This window comes from Heterodontus francisci, unplaced genomic scaffold (assembly GCF_036365525.1).
Source record: "Heterodontus francisci isolate sHetFra1 unplaced genomic scaffold, sHetFra1.hap1 HAP1_SCAFFOLD_1804, whole genome shotgun sequence".
Lineage (NCBI taxonomy): Eukaryota > Metazoa > Chordata > Chondrichthyes > Heterodontiformes > Heterodontidae > Heterodontus > Heterodontus francisci.
In genome coordinates this window covers 1-25931 of record NW_027140630.1, presented here as the reverse complement: position 1 = coordinate 25931, position 25931 = coordinate 1, and the positions used below count along the sequence as shown (strand labels likewise).

Genomic DNA, 25931 nt, shown 5'->3' with positions numbered 1-25931 from the left:
GGGTTATCTTAAGAGGCAAGGTTGGGCAGGAAGAGTGACGAGGTCCTGCAGGGGGAGTTCAGGGAGTTAGGTTGTAAGTTTAAAAAAACAGGACCTCTAGGGTTGTAATCTCGGGATTACTCCCTGGGCCACGTGCCAGTGAGGCTAGAAATAGGAAGATCGTGTAGCTAAACACGTGGCTGAACAGCTGGTGTAGAAGGGAGGGTTTCAGATATCTGGACCATTGGGATCTCTTCAGGGACAGATGGGACCTGTACAAGAAGGACAGGTTGCATCTAAACTGGAGGGGCACTAATATCCTGGCTGCGAGGTTTGCTAGCGTCACTCGGGAGGGTTTAAACCAGTGTGGCAGGGGGGTGGGAACCAGAGCAGTCGGACAGCAAGTGAAATAAATGAGGGGGAACTAGTAAATAAGGCCAGTAAGACTAAGAGGAAGAGCAGGCAGGGAGATGTTGCGGAACACAGCGGGACTGGTGATCTGAAGTGCATTTGTTTCAATGCGAGAAGTATAACAGGTAAGGCAGATGAACTTAGAGCTTGGATTAGTACTTGGAAATATGATGTTGTTGCTATTACAGAGACTTGGTTGAGGGAAGGGCAGGATTGGCAGCTAAATGTTCCAGGATTTAGAAGCTTCAGGCGGGATAGAGGGGGATGTAAAAGGGGTGGGGGAGTTGCATTACTGGTTATGGAGAATATCACAGCTGTACTGCGGGAGGACACCTCGGAGGGATCATGCAGCGAGGCAATATGGGTGGAGCTCAGGAATAGGAAGGGTGCAGTCACGATGTTGGGGGTTTACTACAGGCCTCCCAACAGCCAGCGGGAGGTAGAGGAGCAGATATGTAGACAGATTTTGGAAAGATGTAAAGGTAACAGGGTTGTGGTGGTGGGTGATTTTAACTTCCCCAATATTGACTGGGACTCACTTTGTGATAGGGGCTTGGATGGGGCAGAATTTGTAAGGAGCATCCAGGAGGGCTTCTTGAAACAGTATGTAGATAGTCCAACTAGGGATGGGGCTATTCTGGACCTGGTATTGGGGAATGAGCCCGGCCAGGTGGTCGAAGTTTCAGTGGGGGAGCATTTCGGGAGTAGTGACCATAATTCCATAAGTTTTAAGGTACTTGTGGATAAGGATAAGAGTAGTCCTCGGGTGAAGATGCTAAATTAGGGGAAGGCTAATTATAACAATATTTGGCAGGAATTGAAGAATTTAGATTGGGGGCGGCTGTTTGAGGGTAAATCAACATCTGACATGTGGGAGTCTTTCAAACGTCAGTTGATTAGAATCCAGGACCAGCATGTTCCTGTGAGGAAGAAGGATAAGTTTGGCAAGTTTCGGGAAGCTTGGATAACGCGGGATATTGTGAGCCTAGTCAAAAAGAAAAAGGAAGCATTTGTAAGGGCTGGAAGGCTAGGAACAGACGAATCCCTTGAGGAATATCAAGAAAGTAGGAAGGAACTTAAGCAAGGAGTCAGGAGGGCTAAAAGGGGTCATGAAAAGTCATTGGCAAACAGGATTAAGGAGAATCCCAAGGCTTTTTATATGTATATAAAGAGCGAGGGTAGCCAGGGAAAGGGTTAGCCCACTCAAGGACAGAGATGGGAATCTATGTGTGGAGCCAGAGAAAATGGGCGAGGTGCTAAATGAGTACTTTGCATCAGTATTCACCAAAGAGAAGGATTTGGTGGATGATGAGCCTAGGGAAGGGAGTGCAGATAGTCTCAGTCATGTCGATATCAAAAAGTAGGAGTTGGGCTTCTTGAAAAACATTAAGGTAGATAAGTCCCCAGGGCCTGATGGAATCTACCCCAGAATACTGAGGGAGGCAAGGGAAGAAATTGCTGGGGCCTTGACAGAAATCTTTGCATCCTCATTGGCTACAGGTGAGGTCCCAGTGGACTGGAGAATAGCCAATGTTGTTCCTTTGTTTAAGAAGGGTGGCAAGGATAATCCAGGAAATGATAGGCCAGTGAGCCTTACGTCAGTGGTAGGGAAATTATTAGAGAGAATTCTTCGGGACAGGATTTACTCCAATTTGGAAACAAATGAACTTATTAGTGAGAGACAGCATGGTTTTGTAAAGGGGAAGTCGTGTCTCACTAACTTGATCGAGTTTTTTGAGGAAGTGACAAAGATGATTGATGAGAGAAGGGCGGTGGATGTTGTCTATATGGACTTCAGTAAAGCCTTTGACAAGGTCCCTCATGGCAGACTGGTACAAAAGGTGAAGTAACATGGGATGAGAGGTACGGTGGCAAGATGGATACAGAACTGGCTCAGTCATAGAAGACAGAGGGTATCAGTGGAAGGGTGCTTTTCTGAATGGAGGGATGTGACTAGTGGTGTTCCACAGGGATCAGTGCTGGGACCTTTGCTGTTTGTAGTATATATAAATGATTTGGAGGAAAATGTAGCTGGTCTGATTAGTAAGTTTGCAGACGACACAAAGGTTGGTGGAGTTGCGGATAATGATGAGGATTGTCAGAGGATACAGCAGGATATCGATCGGTTGGAGACTTGGGCGGAGAAATGACAGATGGAGTTTAATCCGGACAAATGTGAGGTAATGCATTTTGGAAGGTCTAATGCAGGTGGGAAGTATACAGTAAATGGCAGAACCCTTAGGAGTATTGACAGGCAGAGAGATCTGGGCGTACAGGTCCACAGGTCACTGAAAATGGCAACACAGATGGATAAGGTAGTCAAGAAGGCATACGGCATGCTTGCCTTCATTGGTCGGGGCATAGAGTATAAAAATTGGCAAGTCATGCTGCAACTGTACAGAACCTTAGTTAGGCCACACTTGGAATATTGCGTGCAATTCTGGTCGCCATACTACCAGAAGGATGTGAAGGCTTTGGAGAGGGTACAGAGGAGGTTTACCAGGATGTTGCCTGGTCTGGAGGGCATTAGCTATGAGGAGAGGTCGGATAAACACGGATTGTTTTCACTGGAACGACGGAGGTGGAGGGGCGACATGACAGAGGTTTACAAAGTTATGAGCGGCACGGACAGAGTGGATAGTCAGAAGCTTTTTCCCAGGGTGGAAGAGTCAGTTACTAGGGGACATAGGTTTAAGGTGAGAGGCAAAGTTTAGAGGGGATGTGCGAGGCAAGTTCTTTACAGAGAGGGTGGTGAGTGCCTGGAACTTGCCGCCGGGGGAGGTGGTGGAAGCAGATACGATAGCGACGTTTAAGAGACATCTTGACAAATATATGAATAGGAAGGGAATAGAGGGATACGGTCCCCGGAAGTGCAGAAGGTTTTAGTTTTGGCAGGCATCAAGATCGGCGCAGGCTTGGAGGGCCGAATGGCCTGTTCCTGTGCTGTACTGTTCTTTGTTCTTTTGTTGGGTCAGTATTCATTGGAGTTTCAAAGGATGAGAGGTGATTTGATTGAAACCTACAAGATCCTGTGGGGTCTTGACAGGTGGATGTGGAAAGGATGTTTCCCCTTGTGGGAGAATCTAGAACTAGGGGTCACCCATTTAGTTCATATGTGCCAATGAGTGACTGATGAGTGGTCAGCACCCACCAGTCAGTGCCAATGTGTGTCTGGTCAGTGGTCACTGGTCAGTGCCTATGAGTGACCGGTCAGAGCCCGCCAATCACTGCCCCCCCCCCCACCAACAACCCAGTGTCACCCTCTCAGCCGGGACAGTTCCTTCCCCCATGCACCCCCTCCCCACCCCCCGCAGTGTTGAGATGATTTACCTGCACTGGCCACAGCTGAGTGTGCCTTGGCCCTGGCTGCAGTGCTCGTAGCCGCCCTTGAGCCCCTCGTCGCCGCACTCACAGCTGCACAGGGTCTCGACCCGGACTCCGAGCTTCTCCGTGAATCCCAGGATCCGCAGCTCGAATTGCTCCTGGGAGGGGAGACAGCTCGAGGCCGAGACTGTCACTGTGAAGCTGATCTGTGAATGACAATGAGTGACCGGTCAGTGCCCGCTTGTCAGAGCCCACCGGTCAGTACCTGCCACCCGGTGCAAATGAGTGTCTGGTCAGTAGTCATTGGTCAGCACCTGCCAGTCAGTGCCAATGAGTGACCAGTCAGCGGCCACCAGTCAGTGCTAATGAGTGACTGGTCACTGGTCAGCACCAACTGCTCAGTACCAGTGAGTGACCAGTCAGTGCCAATGAATGACTGGTAATTGCCCACTGGTCAGTGCCAACGAGTGACCAGTCAGCACCCACCAGTCAGTGTCAATGAGTGACTGGTCAGCGCCCACCAGTCAATGGCAGTGAGTGACCAGTCAATGCCTACCCGTTGGGGCCCACTGGTCAGTGTCCACTGTCTGGGCGAGCGCGCAGACATCACTCACCTCCTCGTTGATGTGGACGTCCGAACACTCCCCTCGGCCACTGTGAACGATTGTCTGGTTCCTGCAGTGGGACTCGAATCGGACCGAGAGTCCGTCCGGCAGCTTAGAATGTTCCAGATTGATGGTGGACGACAGATTCTGACAAGGAGCAGAGGGACATTGGAAATCTCAGCGACCTCTCCAACTACAACCGCAGCACGACCCTCGACCCTGACCCCAGAATCCCCACCCAGTTGTCCCGACCCACAACGTCAGCCTGTCCCTCCAATCGCCCCTCCTTGATCCCAGGACCACCCCACCTCCCCCAGGTCTCTTGACCCTCGACCATTGCTCACGTTATATGCCTCTGTTATCAGCTGGAGCACATTACTGGAATCTTCCTTCAATTCTCCAACCGCAGACTTTGGGATCAGCTGACTGAGCTCCTGTAGAGAGAGAGAGAGAGAGAGTGAGAGAGAGAGAGAGAAACTGGGAGTTAGAGAGAGAATGAGTGAGAGAGAGAGAGAGAACTGGGAGTTAGAGAGTGAGGGAGAGAGAGTGAGAGAGAAACTGGGAGTGAGAGAGAGAGAGAACTGGGAGTTAGAGAGTGAGGGAGAGAGAGTGAGAGAGAAACTGGGAGTGAGAGAGAGAGAGAACTGGGAGTTAGAGAGTGAGGGAGAGAGAGTGAGAGAGAAACTGGGAGTGAGAGAGAGAGAGAAACTGGGAGTTAGAGAGTGAGGGAGAGAGAGTGAGAGAGAAACTGGGAGTGAGAGAGAGAGAGAGAGAAACTGGGAGTTAGAGAGAGAGTGAGTGAGAGAGAGTGAGAGAGAAACTGGGAGAGAGAGTGAGAGAGAAACTGGGAGAGAGAGTGAGAGAGAAACTGGGAGAGAGAGTGAGAGAGAAACTGGGAGAGAGAGTGAGAGAGAAACTGGGAGTTAGAGTGAGAGAGAGAGAGAAACTGGGAGTTAGAGAGTGAGGGAGGGAGCGAGAAACTGGGAGATAGAGAGTGAGAGAGAAACTGGGAGTTAGAGAGAGAGAGAGAGAGAGAGAAACTGGGAGTTAGAGAGTGAGGGAGAGAGAGTGAGAGAGAAACTGGGAGTGAGAGAGAGAGTGAGAGAGAAACTGGGAGAGAGAGAGAGAGAGAAACTGGGAGTTAGAGAGTGAGGGAGAGAGAGAGATACTGGGAGATAGAGAGAGAGAGAGAGAAACTGGGAGTTAGAGAATGAGAGAGAGAAACTGGGAGTTAGAGAGTGAGAGAGAGAGAGAAAAACTGGGAGATAGAGAGTGAGAGAGAGAGAGAGAAACTGGGAGATAGAGAGTGAGAGAGAGAGAGAGAAACTGGGAGTTAGAGAATGAGAGAGAGAAACTGGGAGTTAGAGAGTGAGGGAGAGAGAGTGAGAGAGAAACTGGGAGTGAGAGAGAGAGAGAAACTGGGAGTTAGAGAGTGAGACAGAGAGAGAGAAACTGGGAGTTAGAGTGAGAGAGAGAGAGAGAGAGAGAAACTGGGAGTTAGAGAGCGAGTGAGTGAGAGAGAGAGAGAGAAACTGGGAGTGAGAGAGTGAGGGAGAGAGAGTGAGAGAGAAACTGGGAGTGAGAGAGAGAGAGAGAGAAACTGGGAGTGAGAGAGAGAGAGAGAGAAACTGGGAGTTAGAGAGTGAGACAGAGAGAGAGAAACTGGGAGTTAGAGTGAGAGAGAGAGAAACTGGGAGTTAGAGAGTGAGGGAGGGAGCGAGAAACTGGGAGATAGAGAGTGAGAGAGAGAGTGAGAAACTGGGAGTTAGAGAGTGAGGGAGAGAGAGAGAAACTGGGAGTTAGAGAGTGAGACAGAGAGAGAGAAACTGGGAGTTAGAGTGAGAGAGAGAGAGAAACTGGGAGTTAGAGTGAGAGAGAGAGAGAAACTGGGAGTTAGAGAGTGAGGGAGGGAGCGAGAAACTGGGAGATAGAGAGTGAGAGAGAAACTGGGAGTTAGAGAGAGAGAGAGAGAGAAACTGGGAGTTAGAGAGTGAGGGAGAGAGAGTGAGAGAGAAACTGGGAGTGAGAGAGAGAGTGAGAGAGAAACTGGGAGAGAGAGAGAGAGAGAAACTGGGAGTTAGAGAGTGAGGGAGAGAGAGAGATACTGGGAGATAGAGAGAGAGAGAGAGAAACTGGGAGTTAGAGAATGAGAGAGAGAAACTGGGAGTTAGAGAGTGAGAAAAACTGGGAGATAGAGAGTGAGAGAGAGAGAGAGAAACTGGGAGATAGAGAGTGAGAGAGAGAGAGAGAAACTGGGAGTTAGAGAATGAGAGAGAGAAACTGGGAGTTAGAGAGTGAGGGAGAGAGAGTGAGAGAGAAACTGGGAGTGAGAGAGAGAGAGAAACTGGGAGTTAGAGAGTGAGACAGAGAGAGAGAAACTGGGAGTTAGAGTGAGAGAGAGAGAGAGAGAGAGAAACTGGGAGTTAGAGAGCGAGTGAGTGAGAGAGAGAGAGAGAAACTGGGAGTGAGGGAGAGAGAGTGAGAGAGAAACTGGGAGTGAGAGAGAGAGAGAGAGAAACTGGGAGTGAGAGAGAGAGAGAGAGAAACTGGGAGTTAGAGAGTGAGACAGAGAGAGAGAAACTGGGAGTTAGAGTGAGAGAGAGAGAAACTGGGAGTTAGAGAGTGAGGGAGGGAGCGAGAAACTGGGAGATAGAGAGTGAAAGAGAGAGAAACTGGGAGTTAGAGAGTGAGACAGAGAGAGAGAAACTGGGAGTTAGAGAGTGAGACAGAGAGAGAGAAACTGGGAGTTAGAGTGAGAGAGAGAGAGAAACTGGGAGTTAGAGTGAGAGAGAGAGAGAAACTGGGAGTTAGAGAGTGAGGGAGGGAGCGAGAAACTGGGAGATAGAGAGTGAGAGAGAAACTGGGAGTTAGAGAGAGAGAGAGAGAGAAACTGGGAGTTAGAGAGTGAGGGAGAGAGAGTGAGAGAGAAACTGGGAGTGAGAGAGAGAGTGAGAGAGAAACTGGGAGAGAGAGAGAGAGAGAGAGAAACTGGGAGTTAGAGAGTGAGGGAGAGAGAGAGATACTGGGAGATAGAGAGAGAGAGAGAAACTGGGAGTTAGAGAATGAGAGAGAGAAAACTGGGAGTTAGAGAGTGAGAGAGAGAGTGAGAAACTGGGAGTTAGAGAGTGAGGGAGAGAGAGAGAAACTGGGAGTTAGAGAGTGAGAGAGAGAGAGAAAACTGGGAGTTAGAGAGTGAGAGAGAGAGAAATAAACTGGGAGTTAGAGAGTGAGAGAGAGAGAGAAAACTGGGAGTTAGAGAGTGAGAGAGAGAGTGAGAAACTGGGAGTTAGAGAGTGAGGGAGAGAGAGAGAAACTGGGAGTTAGAGAGTGAGACAGAGAGAGAGAAACTGGGAGTTAGAGAGTGAGAGAGAGAGAGAGAAACTGGGAGTTAGAGTGAGAGAGAGAGAGAAAACTGGGAGTTAGAGAGTGAGAGAGAGAGTGAGAAACTGGGAGTTAGAGAGTGAGGGAGAGAGAGAGAAACTGGGAGTTAGAGAGTGAGACAGAGAGAGAGAAACTGGGAGTTAGAGAGTGAGACAGAGAGAGAGAAACTGGGAGTTAGAGTGAGAGAGAGAGAGAAACTGGGAGTTAGAGTGAGAGAGAGTGAGAAACTGGGAGTTAGAGAGTGAGGGAGGGAGCGAGAAACTGGGAGATAGAGAGTGAGAGAGAAACTGGGAGTTAGAGAGAGAGAGAGAGAGAAACTGGGAGTTAGAGAGTGAGGGAGAGAGTGAGAGAGAAACTGGGAGTGAGAGAGAGAGTGAGAGAGAAACTGGGAGAGAGAGAGAGAGAGAGAGAAACTGGGAGTTAGAGAGTGAGGGAGAGAGAAATAAACTGGGAGTTAGAGAGTGAGAGAGAGAGAGAAAACTGGGAGTTAGAGAGTGAGAGAGAGAGTGAGAAACTGGGAGTTAGAGAGTGAGGGAGAGAGAGAGAAACTGGGAGTTAGAGAGTGAGAGAGAGAGAGAAAAACTGGGAGATAGAGAGTGAGAGAGAGAGAGAGAAACTGGGAGATAGTGAGAGAGAGAGAGAGAAACTGGGAGTTAGAGAATGAGAGAGAGAGAAATAAACTGGGAGTTAGAGAGTGAGAGAGAGAGAGAGAAAACTGGGAGTTAGAGAGTGAGAGAGAGTGTGAGAAACTGGGAGTTAGAGAGTGAGAGAGAGAGAGAGAGAGAGAGAAACTGGGAGTTAGAGAGTGAGTGAGAGAGAGAAAAACTGGGAGTTAGAGAATGAGAGAGAGAGAGAGAGAGAGAAACTGGGAGTAAAGAGTGAGAGAGAGAGAGAAACTGGAAGTGAGAGAGAGAGAGAAACTGGGAGTTAGAGAGTGAGTGAGAGAGAGAGAGAAACTGGGAGTTAGAGAGTGAGAGAGAGAGAGAAAACTGGGAGTTAGAGAGTGAGAGAGAGAGTGAGAAACTGGGAGTTAGAGAGTGAGGGAGAGAGAGAGAAACTGGGAGTTAGAGAGTGAGACAGAGAGAGAGAAACTGGGAGTTAGAGAGTGAGACAGAGAGAGAGAAACTGGGAGTTAGAGTGAGAGAGAGAGAGAAACTGGGAGTTAGAGTGAGAGAGAGAGAGAAACTGGGAGTTAGAGAGTGAGGGAGGGAGCGAGAAACTGGGAGATAGAGAGTGAGAGAGAAACTGGGAGTTAGAGAGAGAGAGAGAGAGAAACTGGGAGTTAGAGAGTGAGGGAGAGAGAGTGAGAGAGAAACTGGGAGTGAGAGAGAGAGTGAGAGAGAAACTGGGAGAGAGAGAGAGAGAGAGAGAAACTGGGAGTTAGAGAGTGAGGGAGAGAGAGAGATACTGGGAGATAGAGAGAGAGAGAGAAACTGGGAGTTAGAGAATGAGAGAGAGAAACTGGGAGTTAGAGAGTGAGAGAGAGAGAAATAAACTGGGAGTTAGAGAGTGAGAGAGAGAGAGAAAACTGGGAATTAGAGAGTGAGAGAGAGAGTGAGAAACTGGGAGTTAGAGAGTGAGGGAGAGAGAGAAAAACTGGGAGTTAGAGAGTGAGAGAGAGAGAGAAAAACTGGGAGATAGAGAGTGAGAGAGAGAGAGAGAGAAACTGGGAGATAGTGAGAGAGAGAGAGAGAAACTGGGAGTTAGAGAATGAGAGAGAGAGAAATAAACTGGGAGTTAGAGAGTGAGAGAGAGAGAGAGAAAACTGGGAGTTAGAGAGTGAGAGAGAGTGTGAGAAACTGGGAGTTAGAGAGTGAGAGAGAGAGAGAGAGAGAGAGAAACTGGGAGTTAGAGAGTGAGTGAGAGAGAGAGAGAAAAACTGGGAGTTAGAGAATGAGAGAGAGAGAGAGAGAGAGAAACTGGGAGTAAAGAGTGAGAGAGAGAGAGAGAAACTGGAAGTGAGAGAGAGAGAGAAACTGGGAGTTAGAGAGTGAGTGAGAGAGAGAGAGAAACTGGGAGTTAAAGAGTGAGAGAGAGAGAGAGAGAGAAAAACTGGGAGTTAGAGAGTGTGAGAGAGAGAGAAAGAGAGAGAAACTGGGAGTTAGAGAGTGAGTGAGAGAGAGAAAGAAACTGGGAGTTAGAGAGGGAGAGAGAGAGAGAAAACTGGGAGTTAGAGAGTGAGGGAGAGAGAGAGAAACTGGGAGTTAGAGAGTGAGAGAGAGAGAGAAAACTAGGAGTTAGAGTGAGAGAGAGAGAGAGAAACTGGGAGTGAGAGAGAGAGAGAAACTGGGAGTTAGAGAATGAGAGAGAGAGAGAGAGAAAAACTGGGAGTTAGAGAGTGTGAGAGAGAGAGAGAGAAACTGGGAGTTAGAGAGTGAGAGAGAGAGAGAAACTGGGAGTTAGAGAGTGAGTGTGAGAGAGAGAGAAAGAAACTGGGAGTTAGAGAGTGAGGGAGAGAGAGAGAGAAAACTGGGAGTTAGAGAGTGAGGGAGAGAGAGAGAGGGGAACTGGGAGTAAAGAGTGAGAGAGAGAGAGAAACTGGAAGTGAGAGAGAGAGAGAAACTGGAAGTGAGAGAGAGAGAGAAACTGGGAGTTAGAGAGTGAGTGAGAGAGAGAGAGAAACTGGGAGTTAGAGAGTGAGAGAGAGAAAAACTGGGAGTTAGAGAGTGAGGGAGAGAGAGAGAGAAACTGGGAGTTAGAGAGTGAGAGAAAGAAAAACTGGGAGTTAGAGAGTGAGGGAGAGAGAGAGAAACTGGGAGTTTGAGAGAGAGAGAGAGAAACTGGGAGTTAGAGAGTGAGAGAGAGAGAGAGAAACTGGGAGTTAGAGAATGAGAGAGAGAGAAATAAACTGGGAGTTAGAGAGTGAGAGAGAGAGAGAGAAACTGAGAGTTAGAGAGCAAGTGAGTGAGAGAGAGAGAGAGAGAAACTGGGAGTTAGAGAGTGAGGGAGAGAGAGTGAGAGAGAAACTGGGAGTGAGAGAGAGAGAGAGAGAAACTGGGAGTGAGAGAGAGAGAGAGAGAGAAACTGGGAGTTAGAGAGTGAGACAGAGAGAGAGAAACTGGGAGTTAGAGAGTGAGACAGAGAGAGAGAAACTGGGAGTTAGAGTGAGAGAGAGAGAGAAACTGGGAGTTAGAGTGAGAGAGAGAGAGAAACTGGGAGTTAGAGAGTGAGGGAGGGAGCGAGAAACTGGGAGATAGAGAGTGAGAGAGAAACTGGGAGTTAGAGAGAGAGAGAGAGAGAAACTGGGAGTTAGAGAGTGAGGGAGAGAGAGTGAGAGAGAAACTGGGAGTGAGAGAGAGAGTGAGAGAGAAACTGGGAGAGAGAGAGAGAGAAACTGGGAGTTAGAGAGTGAGGGGGAGAGAGAGATACTGAGAGATAGAGAGAGAGAGAGAAACTGGGAGTTAGAGAATGAGAGAGAGAAACTGGGAGTTAGAGAGTGAGAGAGAGAGAAATAAACTGGGAGTTAGAGAGTGAGAGAGAGAGAGAAAACTGGGAGTTAGAGAGTGAGAGAGAGAGTGAGAAACTGGGAGTTAGAGAGTGAGGGAGAGAGAGAGAAACTGGGAGTTAGAGAGTGAGGGAGAGAGAGAAAAACTGGGAGTTAGAGAGTGAGAGAGAGAGAGAGAAACTGGGAGTTAGAGAATGAGAGAGAGAGAAATAAACTGGGAGTTAGAGAGTGAGAGAGAGAGAGAGAAAACTGGGAGTTAGAGAGTGAGAGAGAGAGAGAGAGAGAGAGAAACTGGGAGTTAGAGAGTGAGTGAGAGAGAGAGAGAAAAACTGGGAGTTAGAGAATGAGAGAGAGAGAGAGAGAGAGAAACTGGGAGTAAAGAGTGAGAGAGAGAGAGAAACTGGAAGTGAGAGAGAGAGAGAAACTGGGAGTTAGAGAGTGAGTGAGAGAGAGAGAGAAACTGGGAGTTAAAGAGTGAGAGAGAGAGAAAGAGAGAGAAACTGGGAGTTAGAGAGTGAGTGTGAGAGAGAGAGAAAGAAACTGGGAGTTAGAGAGTGAGAGAGAGGGAGAGAGAGAGAGAAAACTGGGAGTTAGAGAGTGAGGGAGAGAGAGAGAAACTGGGAGTTAGAGAGTGAGAGAGAGAGAGAAAACTAGGAGTTAGAGTGAGAGAGAGAGAGAGAAACTGGGAGTGAGAGAGAGAGAGAAACTGGGAGTTAGAGAATGAGAGAGAGAGAGAGAGAAAAACTGGGAGTTAGAGAATGAGAGAGAGAGAGAGAGAGAGAAACTGGGAGTAAAGAGTGAGAGAGAGAGAGAAACTGGAAGTGAGAGAGAGAGAGAAACTGGGAGTTAGAGAGTGAGTGAGAGAGAGAGAGAAACTGGGAGTTAAAGAGTGAGAGAGAAACTGGGAGTTAGAGAATGAGAGAGAGAAACTGGGAGTTAGAGAGTGAGAGAGAGAGAAATAAACTGGGAGATAGAGAGAGAGAGAGAAACTGGGAGTTAGAGAATGAGAGAGAGAAACTGGGAGTTAGAGAGTGAGAGAGAGAGAAATAAACTGGGAGTTAGAGAGTGAGAGAGAGAGAGAAAACTGGGAGTTAGAGAGTGAGAGAGAGAGTGAGAAACTGGGAGTTAGAGAGTGAGGGAGAGAGAGAGAAACTGGGAGTTAGAGAGTGAGGGAGAGAGAGAAAAACTGGGAGTTAGAGAGTGAGAGAGAGAGAGAAAAACTGGGAGATAGAGAGTGAGAGAGAGAGAGAGAAACTGGGAGTTAGAGAATGAGAGAGAGAGAAATAAACTGGGAGTTAGAGAGTGAGAGAGAGAGAGAGAAAACTGGGAGTTAGAGAGTGAGAGAGAGTGTGAGAAACTGGGAGTTAGAGAGTGAGAGAGAGAGAGAGAGAGAAACTGGGAGTTAGAGAGTGAGTGAGAGAGAGAGAGAAAAACTGGGAGTTAGAGAATGAGAGAGAGAGAGAGAGAGAGAAACTGGGAGTAAAGAGTGAGAGAGAGAGAGAAACTGGAAGTGAGAGAGAGAGAGAAACTGGGAGTTAGAGAGTGAGTGAGAGAGAGAGAGAAACTGGGAGTTAAAGAGTGAGAGAGAGAGAAAGAGAGAGAAACTGGGAGTTAGAGAGTGAGTGTGAGAGAGAGAGAAAGAAACTGGGAGTTAGAGAGTGAGAGAGAGGGAGAGAGAGAGAGAAAACTGGGAGTTAGAGAGTGAGGGAGAGAGAGAGAAACTGGGAGTTAGAGAGTGAGAGAGAGAGAGAAAACTAGGAGTTAGAGTGAGAGAGAGAGAGAGAAACTGGGAGTGAGAGAGAGAGAGAAACTGGGAGTTAGAGAATGAGAGAGAGAGAGAGAGAAAAACTGGGAGTTAGAGAGTGTGAGAGAGAGAGAGAGAAACTGGGAGTTAGAGAGTGAGAGAGAGAGAGAGAAACTGGGAGTTAGAGAATGAGAGAGAGAGAAATAAACTGGGAGTTAGAGAGTGAGAGAGAGAGAGAGAAACTGAGAGTTAGAGAGCAAGTGAGTGAGAGAGAGAGAGAGAGAAACTGGGAGTTAGAGAGTGAGGGAGAGAGAGTGAGAGAGAAACTGGGAGTGAGAGAGAGAGAGAGAGAAACTGGGAGTGAGAGAGAGAGAGAGAGAGAAACTGGGAGTTAGAGAGTGAGACAGAGAGAGAGAAACTGGGAGTTAGAGAGTGAGACAGAGAGAGAGAAACTGGGAGTTAGAGTGAGAGAGAGAGAGAAACTGGGAGTTAGAGTGAGAGAGAGAGAGAAACTGGGAGTTAGAGAGTGAGGGAGGGAGCGAGAAACTGGGAGATAGAGAGTGAGAGAGAAACTGGGAGTTAGAGAGAGAGAGAGAGAGAAACTGGGAGTTAGAGAGTGAGGGAGAGAGAGTGAGAGAGAAACTGGGAGTGAGAGAGAGAGTGAGAGAGAAACTGGGAGAGAGAGAGAGAGAAACTGGGAGTTAGAGAGTGAGGGGGAGAGAGAGATACTGAGAGATAGAGAGAGAGAGAGAAACTGGGAGTTAGAGAATGAGAGAGAGAAACTGGGAGTTAGAGAGTGAGAGAGAGAGAAATAAACTGGGAGTTAGAGAGTGAGAGAGAGAGAGAAAACTGGGAGTTAGAGAGTGAGAGAGAGAGTGAGAAACTGGGAGTTAGAGAGTGAGGGAGAGAGAGAGAAACTGGGAGTTAGAGAGTGAGGGAGAGAGAGAAAAACTGGGAGTTAGAGAGTGAGAGAGAGAGAGAGAAACTGGGAGTTAGAGAATGAGAGAGAGAGAAATAAACTGGGAGTTAGAGAGTGAGAGAGAGTGTGAGAAACTGGGAGTTAGAGAGTGAGAGAGAGAGAGAGAGAGAGAGAAACTGGGAGTTAGAGAGTGAGTGAGAGAGAGAGAGAAAAACTGGGAGTTAGAGAATGAGAGAGAGAGAGAGAGAGAGAAACTGGGAGTAAAGAGTGAGAGAGAGAGAGAAACTGGAAGTGAGAGAGAGAGAGAAACTGGGAGTTAGAGAGTGAGTGAGAGAGAGAGAGAAACTGGGAGTTAAAGAGTGAGAGAGAGAGAAAGAGAGAGAAACTGGGAGTTAGAGAGTGAGTGTGAGAGAGAGAGAAAGAAACTGGGAGTTAGAGAGTGAGAGAGAGGGAGAGAGAGAGAGAAAACTGGGAGTTAGAGAGTGAGGGAGAGAGAGAGAAACTGGGAGTTAGAGAGTGAGAGAGAGAGAGAAAACTAGGAGTTAGAGTGAGAGAGAGAGAGAGAAACTGGGAGTGAGAGAGAGAGAGAAACTGGGAGTTAGAGAATGAGAGAGAGAGAGAGAGAAAAACTGGGAGTTAGAGAGTGTGAGAGAGAGAGAGAGAAACTGGGAGTTAGAGAGTGAGAGAGAGAGAGAAACTGGGAGTTAGAGAGTGAGTGTGAGAGAGAGAGAAAGAAACTGGGAGTTAGAGAGTGAGGGAGAGAGAGAGAGAAAACTGGGAGTTAGAGAGTGAGGGAGAGAGAGAGAGGGGAACTGGGAGTTAGAGAGTGAGAGAGAGAGAAATAAACTGGGAGTTAGAGAGTGAGAGAGAGAGTGAGAAACTGGGAGTTAGAGAGAGAGAGAGAAACTGGGAGTTAGAGAGTGAGTGAGAGAGAGAGAAAAACTGGGAGTAAAGAGTGAGAGTGAGAGAGAGAAACTGGGAGTTAGAGAGTGAGAGAGAGAGAGAAACTGGGAGTTAGAGAGTGAGACAGAGAGAAATAAACTGGGAGTTAGAGAGTGAGTGAGAGAGAGAGAGAGAGAAAACTGGGAGTTAGAGAGTGAGTGAGAGAGAGTGAGAAACTGGGAGTTAGAGAGTGAGAGAGAGAGAGAGAAACTGGGAGTTGGAGAGTGAGTGAGAGAGAGAGAAAAACTGGGAGTTAGAGAATGAGAGAGAGAGAGAGAGAAACTGGGAGTAAAGAGTGAGAGAGAGAGAGAAACTGGAAGTGAGAGAGAGAGAGAAACTGGAAGTGAGAGAGAGAGAGAAACTGGGAGTTAGAGAGTGAGTGAGAGAGAGAGAGAAACTGGGAGTTAGAGAGTGAGAGAGAGAAAAACTGGGAGTTAGAGAGTGAGGGAGAGAGAGAGAAACTGGGAGTTAGAGAGTGAGAGAGAGAGAGAGAGAAACTGGGAGTTAGAGAATGAGAGAGAGAGAGAGAGAGAAAAACTGGGAGTTAGAGAGTGTGAGAGAGAGAGAGAGAAACTGGGAGTTAGAGAGTGAGAGAGAGAGAGAGAGAAACTGGGAGTTAGAGAGTGAGAGAGAGAGAGAAACTGGGAGTTAGAGAGCGAGTGAGTGAGAGAGAGAGAGAGAAACTGGGAGTTATAGAGTGAGGGAGAGAGAGTGAGAGAGAAACTGGGAGTGAGAGAGAGAGAGAGAGAAACTGAGAGTTAGAGAGCGAGTGAGTGAGAGAGAGAGAGAGAGAAACTGGGAGTTAGAGAGTGAGGGAGAGAGAGTGAGAGAGAAACTGGGAGTGAGAGAGAGAGAGAGAGAAACTGGGAGTGAGAGAGAGAGAGAGAGAAACTGGGAGTGAGAGAGTGAGACAGAGAGAGAGAAACTGGGAGTTAGAGAGTGAGACAGAGAGAGAGAAACTGGGAGTTAGAGAGTGAGGGAGGGAGCGAGAAACTGGGAGATAGAGAGTGAGAGAGAAACTGGGAGTTAGAGAGAGAGAGAGAGAGAAACTGGGAGTTAGAGAGTGAGGGAGAGAGAGTGAGAGAGAAACTGGGAGTGAGAGAGAGAGTGAGAGAGAAACTGGGAGAGAGAGAGAGAGAAACTGGGAGTTAGAGAGTGAGGGAGAGAGAGAGAAACTGGGAGTTAGAGAATGAGAGAGAGAAACTGGGAGTTAGAGAGTGAGAGAGAGAGAAATAAACTGGGAGTTAGAGAGTGAGAGAGAGAGTGAGAAACTGGGAGTTAGAGAGTGAGGGAGAGAGAGAGAAACTGGGAGTTAGAGAGTGAGGGAGAGAGAAATAAACTGGGAGTTAGAGAGTGAGAGAGAGAGAGAGAAAACTGGGAGTTAGAGAGTGAGAGAGAGAGTGAGAAACTGGGAGTTAGAGAGTGAGAGAGAGAGAGAGAAACTGGGAGTTAGAGAGTGAGTGAGAGAGAAATAAACTGGGAGTTAGAGAGTGAGAGAGAGAGTGAGAAACTGGGAGTTAGAGAGTGAGGGAGAGAGAGAGAAACTGGGAGTTAGAGAGTGAGGGAGAGAGAAATAAACTGGGAGTTAGAGAGTGAGAGAGAGAGAGAGAAAACTGGGAGTTAGAGAGTGAGAGAGAGAGTGAGAAACTGGGAGTTAGAGAGTGAGAGAGAGAGAGAGAAACTGGGAGTTAGAGAGTGAGAGAGAGAGAGAAAACTAGGAGTTAGAGTGAGAGAGAGAGAGAGAAACTGGGAGTGAGAGAGAGAGAGAAACTGGGAGTTAGAGAATGAGAGAGAGAGAGAGAGAAAAACTGGGAGTTAGAGAGTGTGAGAGAGAGAGAGAGAAACTGGGAGTTAGAGAGTGAGAGAGAGAGAGAAACTGGGAGTTAGAGAGTGAGTGTGAGAGAGAGAGAAAGAAACTGGGAGTTAGAGAGTGAGGGAGAGAGAGAGAGAAAACTGGGAGTTAGAGAGTGAGGGAGAGAGAGAGAGGGGGGAACTGGGAGTTAGAGAGTGAGAGAGAGAGAGAGAGAAATAAACTGGGAGTTAGAGAGTGAGAGAGAGAGAGAAAACTGGGAGTTAGAGAGTGAGAGAGAGAGTGAGAAACTGGGAGTTAGAGAGTGAGAGAGAGAGAAAGAGAAAAACTGGGAGTTAGAGAGTGTGAGAGAGAGAGAGAGAAACTGGGAGTTAGAGAGTGAGAGGGAGAGAGAAACTGGGAGTTAGAGAGTGAGTGTGAGAGAGAGAGAAAGAAACTGGGAGTTAGAGAGTGAGGGAGAGAGAGAGAAAACTGGGAGTTAGAGAGTGAGGGAGAGAGAGAGGGGGGAACTGGGAGTTAGAGAGTGAGAGAGAGAGAGAGAAATAAACTGGGAGTTAGAGAGTGAGAGAGAGAGTGAGAAACTGGGAGTTAGAGAGTGAGAGAGAGAGAGAAACTGGGAGTTAGAGAGTGAGAGAGAGAGAGAGAAACTGGGAGTTAGAGAGTGAGTGAGAGAGAGAGAAAAACTGGGAGTTGGAGAATGAGAGAGAGAGAGAGAGAGAGAAAAACTGGGAGTAAAGAGTGAGAGAGAGAGAGAGAAACTGGGAGTTAGAGAGTGAGAGAGAGAGAGAAACTGGGAGTTAGAGAGTGAGAGAGAGAGAAATAAACTGGGAGTTAGAGAGTGAGTGAGAGAGAGAGAGAGAGAGAGAGAGAAAACTGGGAGTTAGAGAGTGAGTGAGAGAGAGTGAGAAACTGGGAGTTAGAGAGTGAGAGAGAGAGAGTGAGAAACTGGTAGTTAGAGAGTGAGTGAGAGAGAGAGAAAAACTGGGAGTTAGAGAATGAGAGAGAGAGAGAGAGAGAAACTGGGAGTAAAGAGTGAGAGAGAGAGAGAGAAACTGGAAGTGAGAGAGAGAGAGAAACTGGAAGTGAGAGAGAGAGAGAAACTGGGAGTTAGAGAGTGAGTGAGAGAGAGAGAAACTGGGAGTTAGAGAGTGAGAGAGAGAGAGAAAACTAGGAGTTAGAGAGAGAGAGAGAGAGAGGAACTGGGAGTTAGAGAGAGAGAGAGAGAAACTGGGAGTTAGAGAGAGAGAGAGAGAGAGAGAGAAACTGGGAGTTAGAGAATGAGAGAGAGAGAGAGAGAGAGAGAGAAAAACTGGGAGTTAGAGAGTGTGTGAGAGAGAGAGAGAAACTGGGAGTTACAGAGTGAGAGAGAGAGAGAAACTGGGAGTTAGAGAGTGAGTGTGAGAGAGAGAGAAAGAAACTGGGAGTTAGAGAATGAGGGAGAGAGAGAGAGGGGAACTGGGAGTTAGAGAGTGAGTGAGAGAGAGAGAGAAACTGGGAGTAAAGAGTGAGTGAGAGAGAGAGAGGGGAACTGGGAGTTAAAGAGTGAGAGAGAGAGAGAAACTGGGAGTTAGAGAGTGAGTGTGAGAGAGAGAGAAAGAAACTGAGAGTTAGAGAGTGAGGGAGAGAGAGAGAGGGGAACTGGGAGTTAGAGAGTGAGTGAGAGAGAGAAACTGGGAGTAAAGAGTGAGTGAGAGAGAGAGAGGGGAACTGGGAGTTAGAGAGTGAGAGAGAGAGAGAGAAACTGGGAGTTTGAGAGTGAGAGAGAGAGAGAGAAACTGGGAGTTAGAGAATGAGAGAGAGAGAGAGAGAGAAACTGGGAGTTAGAGAGTGAGGGAGAGAGAGAGAAAAACTGGGAGTTAGAGAGTGTGAGAGAGAGAGAGAAAGAGAGAGAAACTGGGAGTTAGAGAGTGAGAGAGAGAGAAACTGGGAGTTACAGAGTGTGAGAGAGAGAGAAAGAAACTGGGAGTTAGAGAGTGTGAGAGTGAGAGAGAGAGAAGAAACTGGGAGTTAGAGAGTGAGAGAGAGAGAGAAACTGGGAGTTACAGAGTGTGAGAGAGAGTGAGAAACTGGGAGTTAGAGAGTGAGAGAGAGAGAGAGAAACTGGGAGTTAGAGAGTGAGAGAGAGAAAGAAACTGGGAGTTAGAGAGTGTGAGAGTGAGAGAGAGAGAAGAAACTGGGAGTTAGAGAGTGAGAGAGAGAGAGAGAAAAACTGGGAGTTAGAGAGTGAGAGAGAGAAAGAAACTGGGAGTTAGAGAGTGTGAGAGTGAGAGAGAGAGAAGAAACTGGGAGTTAGAGAGTGAGAGAGAGAGAGAGAAAAACTGGGAGTTAGAGAGTGAGTGAGAGAGAGAGAGAGGGGAACTGGGAGTTAGAGAGTGAGAGAGAGAGAGAGGGGGGGGGGGAAACTGGGAGTTAGAGAGTGAGTGAGAGAGAGAGAGAAACTGGGAGTTAGAGAGTGAGAGAGAGAGAGAAACTGGGAGTTAGAGAGTGAGTGAGAGAGAGAGAAAATCTGGGAGTTGGAGAATGAGAGAGAGAGAGAGAGAGAGAAAAACTGGGAGTAAAGAGTGAGAGAGAGAGAGAGAAACTGGGAGTTAGAGAGTGAGAGAGAGAGAGAAACTGGGATTTAGAGAGTGAGAGAGAGAGAAATAAACTGGGAGTTAGAGAGTGAGTGAGAGAGAGAGAGAGAGAGAGAGAGAAAACTGGGAGTTAGAGAGTGAGTGAGAGAGAGTGAGAAACTGGGAGTTAGAGAGTGAGAGAGAGAGAAATAAACTGGGAGTTAGAGAGTGAGTGAGAGAGAGAGAGAGAGAGAGAGAGAGAGAGAGAGAAAACTGGGAGTTAGAGAGTGAGTGAGAGAGAGTGAGAAACTGGGAGTTAGAGAGTGAGAGAGAGAGAGTGAGAAACTGGTAGTTAGAGAGTGAGTGAGAGAGAGAGAAAAACTGGGAGTTAGAGAATGAGAGAGAGAGAGAGAGAGAAACTGGGAGTAAAGAGTGAGAGAGAGAGAGAAACTGGAAGTGAGAGAGAGAGAGAAACTGGAAGTGAGAGAGAGAGAGAAACTGGGAGTTAGAGAGTGAGTGAGAGAGAGAGAGAAACTGGGAGTTAGAGTGAGAGAGAGAAAAACTGGGAGTTAGAGAGTGAGGGAGAGAGAGAGAAACTGGGAGTTAGAGAGTGAGAGAGAGAGAGAAAACTAGGAGTTAGAGAGAGAGAGAGAGAGAGGAACTGGGAGTTAGAGAGAGAGAGAGAGAGAGAAAACTAGGAGTTAGAGAGAGAGAGAGAGAGAGAGGAACTGGGAGTTAGAGAGAGAGAGAGAGAGAGAGAAACTGGGAGTTAGAGAGAGAGAGAGAGAGAGAGAGAAACTGGGAGTTAGAGAATGAGAGAGAGAGAGAGAGAGAGAAAACTAGGAGTTAGAGAGAGAGAGAGAGAGAGGAACTGGGAGTTAGAGAGAGAGAGAGAGAAACTGGGAGTTAGAGAGAGAGAGAGAGAGAGAGAAACTGGGAGTTAGAGAGTGAGAGAGAGAGAGAAAACTAGGAGTTAGAGAGAGAGAGAGAGAGAGGAACTGGGAGTTAGAGAGAGAGAGAGAAACTGGGAGTTAGAGAGAGAGAGAGAGAGAGAGAAACTGGGAGTTAGAGAATGAGAGAGAGAGAGAGAGAGAGAAAAACTGGGAGTTAGAGAGTGTGAGAGAGAGAGAGAGAAACTGGGAGTTACAGAGTGAGAGAGAGAGAGAAACTGGGAGTTAGAGAATGAGGGAGAGAGAGAGAGGGGAACTGGGAGTTAGAGAGTGAGTGAGAGAGAGAGAGAAACTGGGAGTAAAGAGTGAGTGAGAGAGAGAGAGGGGAACTGGGAGTTAGAGAGTGAGTGAGAGAGAGAGAGGGGAACTGGGAGTTAGAGAGTGAGTGAGAGAGAGAGAGAAACTGGGAGTAAAGAGTGAGTGAGAGAGAGAGAGGGGAACTGGGAGTTAGAGAGTGAGAGAGAGAGAGAAATTGGGAGTTAGAGAGTGAGTGTGAGAGAGAGAGAAAGAAACTGAGAGTTAGAGAGTGAGGGAGAGAGAGAGAGGGGAACTGGGAGTTAGAGAGTGAGTGAGAGAGAGAAACTGGGAGTAAAGAGTGAGTGAGAGAGAGAGAGGGGAACTGGGAGTTAGAGAGTGAGAGAGAGAGAGAGAAACTGGGAGTTTGAGAGTGAGAGAGAGAGAGAGAGAAACTGGGAGTTAGAGAATGAGAGAGAGAGAGAGAGAGAAACTGGGAGTTAGAGAGTGAGGGAGAGAGAGAGAAAAACTGGGAGTTAGAGAGTGTGAGAGAGAGAGAGAAAGAGAGAGAAACTGGGAGTTAGAGAGTGAGGGAGAGAGAGAGAAAAACTGGGAGTTAGAGAGTGTGAGAGAGAGAGAGAAAGAGAGAGAAACTGGGAGTTAGAGAGTGAGAGAGAGAGAGAAACTGGGAGTTACAGAGTGTGAGAGAGAGAGAAAGAAACTGGGAGTTAGAGAGTGTGAGAGTGAGAGAGAGAGAAGAAACTGGGAGTTAGAGAGTGAGAGAGAGAGAGAAACTGGGAGTTACAGAGTGTGAGAGAGAGTGAGAAACTGGGAGTTAGAGAGTGAGAGAGAGAGAGAGAAACTGGGAGTTAGAGAGTGTGAGAGTGAGAGAGAGAGAAGAAACTGGGAGTTAGAGAGTGAGAGAGAGAAAGAAACTGGGAGTTAGAGAGTGTGAGAGTGAGAGAGAGAGAAGAAACTGGGAGTTAGAGAGTGAGAGAGAGAGAGAGAAAAACTGGGAGTTAGAGAGTGAGTGAGAGAGAGAGAGAGGGGAACTGGGAGTTAGAGAGTGAGAGAGAGAGAGAGAGGGGGGGAAAAACTGGGAATTAGAGAGTGAGTGAGAGAGAGAGAGAAACTGGGAGTTAGAGAGTGAGAGAGAGAGAGAGAGAGAGAGAAAAACTGGGAGTTAGAGAGTGAGTGAGAGAGAGAGAAATTGGGAGTTAGAGAGAGAGAGAGGGGGGAAAAAACTGGGAGTTAGAGAGTGAGTGAGAGAGAGAGAGAAACTGGGAGTTAGAGAGAGAGAGAGGGGGGAAAAAACTGGGAGTTAGAGAGTGAGTGAGAGAGAGAGAGAAACTGGGAGTTAGAGAGCGAGGGAGAGAGAGAGAAAAACTGGGAGTTAGAGAGTGTGAGAGAGAGAGAGAAAGAGAGAGAAACTGGGAGTTAGAGAGTGAGAGAGAGAGAGAAACTGGGAGTTACAGAGTGTGAGAGAGAGAGAAAGAAACTGGGAGTTAGAGAGTGAGAGAGAGAGAGAGAGAAAAAACTGGGAGTTAGAGAGTGAGTGAGAGAGAGAGAGAAAACTGGGAGTTAGAGAGTGAGAGAGAGAGAGAGAGAGAGAGGGGGGGGGAACTGGGAGTTAGAGTGAGAGAGAGAGAAACTGGGAGTTTGAGAATGAGAGAGAGAGAGAAAAACTGGGAGTTAGAGAGTGAGTGAGAGAGAGAGAGAGAGAAAACTGGGAGTTAGAGAGTGAGTGAGAGAGAGAGAGAGAGAAAACTGGGAGTTAGAGAGTGAGAGAGAGAGAGAGGGGGGGGGGGAACTGGGAGTTAGAGTGAGAGAGAGAGAGAGAGAAACTGGGAGTTTGAGAATGAGAGAGAGAGAGAAAAACTGGGAGTTAGAGAGTGAGTGAGAGAGAGAGAGAGAGAAAACTGGGAGTTAGAGAGCGAGAGAGAGAGAGAGGGGGGGGGAACTGGGAGTTAGAGTGAGAGAGAGAGAGAGAGAAACTGGGAGTTTGAGAATGAGAGAGAGAAAAACTGGGAGTTAGAGAGTGTGAGAGAGAGAGAGAGAGAAACTGGGAGTTAGAGAGTGAGTGAGAGAGAGAAACTGGGAGTAAAGAGTGAGTGAGAGAGAGGAACTGGGAGTTAGAGAGTGTGAGAGTGAGAGAGAGAAGAAACTGGGAGTTAGAGATTGAGAGAGAGAGAGAGAAAAACTGGGAGTTAGAGAGTGAGTGAGAGAGAGAGAGAGAGGGGAACTGGGAGTTAGAGAGTGAGAGAGAGAGAGAGAGAAAATGGGAGTTAGAGAGTGAGTGAGAGAGAGAGAAAAAAAAGGGGAGTTAGAGAGCGAGTGAGAGAGAGAGATAGAAACTTGGAGGCAGAGTGTGAGTGAGAGAGAGAGAGAGAGAGAGAGAGGGGGGCAGATAGAAAATGTCAGAGAGAGGCAAACGAAAGAGACTCAGAGTTAGAGAGAGACAGACAATGTTAGAGACACAGTGTGAGAGAGAGAGAGACAGACAGAGAGACTCAGAGTTAGAGAGCCAGTATGAGAGAGAGAAATTGGGAGTTAGAGAGAGAGAGGAGGAGTTAGAGAGAGACAGACAGTGTGAGAGACAGAGAGACTCAGAGTTAGAGAGAGACAGATAGACGAGAGTATGAGAGACAGACAAGAGAGACTCAGAGTTAGAGAGAAACAGACAGTATGAGAGAGACAGACAGACAGACAAGAGAGTGTGAGAGGCAGACGAGAGAGACTCGGAATTAGAGAGAGACAGACAGTGTGAGAGAGACGGACAGTGAGAGAGAGAGACAGACAAGAGAGTGTGAGAGAGACAGACAAGAAAGAGACTCGGAGTTAGAGAGAGACAGACAGTGTGAGAGAGAGAGACAGACATGAGAGTGTGAGAGGCAGACGAGAGAGACTCGGAGTTAGAGAGAGACAGACAGATGAGAGAGAGAGGGAGAGAGACTGATTACTATGCCATGCTGTTACCTGATAGATTGACAGTGTGTTCTCTGTCACGGCGAAGATGGGCTGGATATTTTGTTCGGACAGTGTTTGCGCCAGTTGTCCGACTGAGGGGTAGTCCTGAAAACACACGAGAGGCAAATCTCAGGACATTAAAAACCAATGGAGCCCAGAACCAGGTAAAGGTCAGAGTGAATCAGGCTGGTCCATGTGGTTCTGCGTTACGCTGTTTGGACCGCATGGTCTGCATTATGCGGGCTGGTCTGTTGCACAGGAGGTTCTACACAGTCCTGTGTTACACGGGTTGGTCTATGTGGTCCTGCATTATGCTGGATGGTGGCGTAGTCCTGTGTTATGCAGGTTGGTCTGCATAGTCTTGTGTTACATGGGCTGATCTGGGCAGTCCTATGATTACACAGACTGGTCTGCGCGGTCCTGTGTTGCATAGGCTGGTCTGCGCGGTCCTGTGTTACACAGGCTGGTCTGCACAGTCCTGTGTTGCACAGGCTGTTCTGCGCAGCCCTGTGTTACACAGGCTGGTCTGCACAGTCCTGTGTTACAGCGGCCGGTCTGCACAGTCCTGTGTTACACGGGCTGGTCTGCGCTGTCCTGTGTTACACGGGCTGGTCTGCACAGTCCTGTGTTACAGCTGCCGGTCTGCACAGTCCTGTGTTACACGGGCTGGTCTGCACAGTCCTGTGTTACACAGGCTGGTCTGCACAGTCCTGTGTTACAGCTGCCGGTCTGCACAGTCCTGTGTTACACGGGCTGGTCTGCACAGTCCTGTGTTACACAGGCTGGTCTGCACAGTCCTGTGTTACAGCGGCTGGTCTGCGCTGTCCTGTGTTACACGGGCTGGGTGGCGCTGTCCTGCATTAGGCTGGCTGTATGGCACGGTCTGGCATTACACAGGCCGGTCCGTGCTGTCCTGCGTTAATGCGTGCCGGTCCACGCCGTCCTGCATTACACAGACCGGGTCAGGTGGTCTTGCGTTGTGAGATGGCGGTGGAGGAGGGAATGGAGGTGGGGCACTGTGCCTTCCTGTGTTATGCACGCTGGACCACGCCGGCGATCCCTTCAACCCCCGACCCCCAGCCCCGGACTCACGTAGAGCTCACTCGCGGTGTACAGTCCGTTCCCGTCCAGGTGGCAGAGGCCGTCGTTTGGCAGGAAAACCCCTCCGAGCCTCCCGTCTCCGGCCGTGTGAAACGTAGCATCCGACGTGTAGACCAGGAGCCTCGTTACGTTCCGCCAGCCCAACTCCCGCTGGAGACAGAGAACCAGGCAGGGTTAGTGAGAGATCCTGGTGTGAACGTCCTGCCCCCTCCACTCCCCTCCCTCCCTCTCCTCCACTCCCCTCCCTCCCCTCACTCCCTCTCCTCCACTCCCCTCCCTCCCCTCACTCCCTCTCCTCCACTCCCCTCCCTCACTCCCTCTCTCCACTCCCTCACTCCCTCCCTCTCCTCCCCTCCCCTCACTCCCTCTCCTCCCCTCCCCTCACTCCCTCTCCTCCCCTCCCCTCTCCCTCTCCTCCCCTCACTCCCTCTCCTCCACTCCCCTCCCTCCACTCCCCTCCCTCTCCTCCACTCCCCTCCCTCTCCTCACTCTCCTCCACTCCCTCCCCTCCCCTCCCTCACTCCCTCTCCTCCACTCCCCTCCCTCCCCTCACTCCCTCTCCTCCCCTCCCCTCACTCCCTCTCCTCCCCTCCCCTCACTCCCTCTCCTCCCCTCCCCTCACTCCCTCCTCTCCCCTCACTCCCTCTCCTCCCTCTCCTCCCCTCCCCTCCCTCTCCTCCCCTTCCCTCCCCTCCCTCTCCTCCCCTCACTCCCTCTCCTCCCCTCACTCCCTCCCCTCCCCACTCACCCTTCCCTCCCCACTTACTCTCCCCTCCCCACTCACTCTCCCCTCCCCTCCCCTCCCCACTCACCCTCACCACTCACTTCCCCCCTCCCCACTCACTCTCCCCTCCCCTCCCCACTCTCCGTCCCCTCCCTCCCTTCCTTCCCCCTCCCCTCCCCTCCCCTCACACCCCTCCCCTCACACCCTCTCCTCCCCACTCTCCCTCCCTCCCCTCCCCACTCTCACTCCCCTCCCCACCCTCCCCCCTTCCCCCTCCGCTCACTCTCTCCCCTCACTGTCCCCTCACTCCCTCCCCTCACTTCCTTCCTTCCCCTCTCCTCACTCTCTTCCCTCCCCTCCCTCTCCTCACTCCCTCCCCTCCCGTACCCTACCCTCACTCCCTACCCTCCCATCAATCCCCTCCCCACTTCCTCCTGCTCACCTCCTCTCTCTCGATCCCCCGCCCCTCAATTCCCACCCCCTCCTCACTACCTTGGTCCCCTTCCCCTCCACCCTCGCCTCCTCCTCGTTCCCCGCCTCCTCAATCCCCTCTCCCCTCGATCCCCTCCTCTCAATTTCCCCTCCCCGCTCCCTCCTGCTTCACCCCCTCCCCCTCCATCCCCCCCCCCCCTCAAACCCCCACCCCATCCCGCCCCGCCCCGTCCCGGTTACTCACCCCGCACACAGCCGCCTGCATCATGGCTTCAAGACCCCCCTCGGGGGGGTCCAGGTTGCCGGATATGTTCTGCTCGCTGACCCTCTCCTCGAACTCGGTGGCGTTCTCGGTCAGCGGCAGAACGTTCTGGAAGCTGAAGGGGGGCTGGCACTGCTCGGTCCGGTCCA

The 25931-nt window shown here is 49.2% G+C and overlaps 1 protein-coding gene across 1 annotated transcript in view; it reads right to left on the bottom strand.

Annotated features, from left to right (window-relative positions):
• Positions 1–25926, bottom strand: part of LOC137360349 (integrin beta-7-like) — a gene marked incomplete at its 5' end in the record, with an annotated part of 36127 nt that extends 10201 nt beyond the window's left edge. Inside the window, 6 exons of the mRNA XM_068025787.1 lie at positions 3721–3920; positions 4329–4466; positions 4664–4753; positions 23273–23368; positions 24356–24514; positions 25765–25926. Coding sequence (XP_067881888.1) covers positions 3721–3920; positions 4329–4466; positions 4664–4753; positions 23273–23368; positions 24356–24514; positions 25765–25926 — 845 coding nt within the window. The remainder of the gene's footprint in view (positions 1–3720; positions 3921–4328; positions 4467–4663; positions 4754–23272; positions 23369–24355; positions 24515–25764) is intronic.
• Positions 25927–25931: the final 5 nt, after the last annotated feature.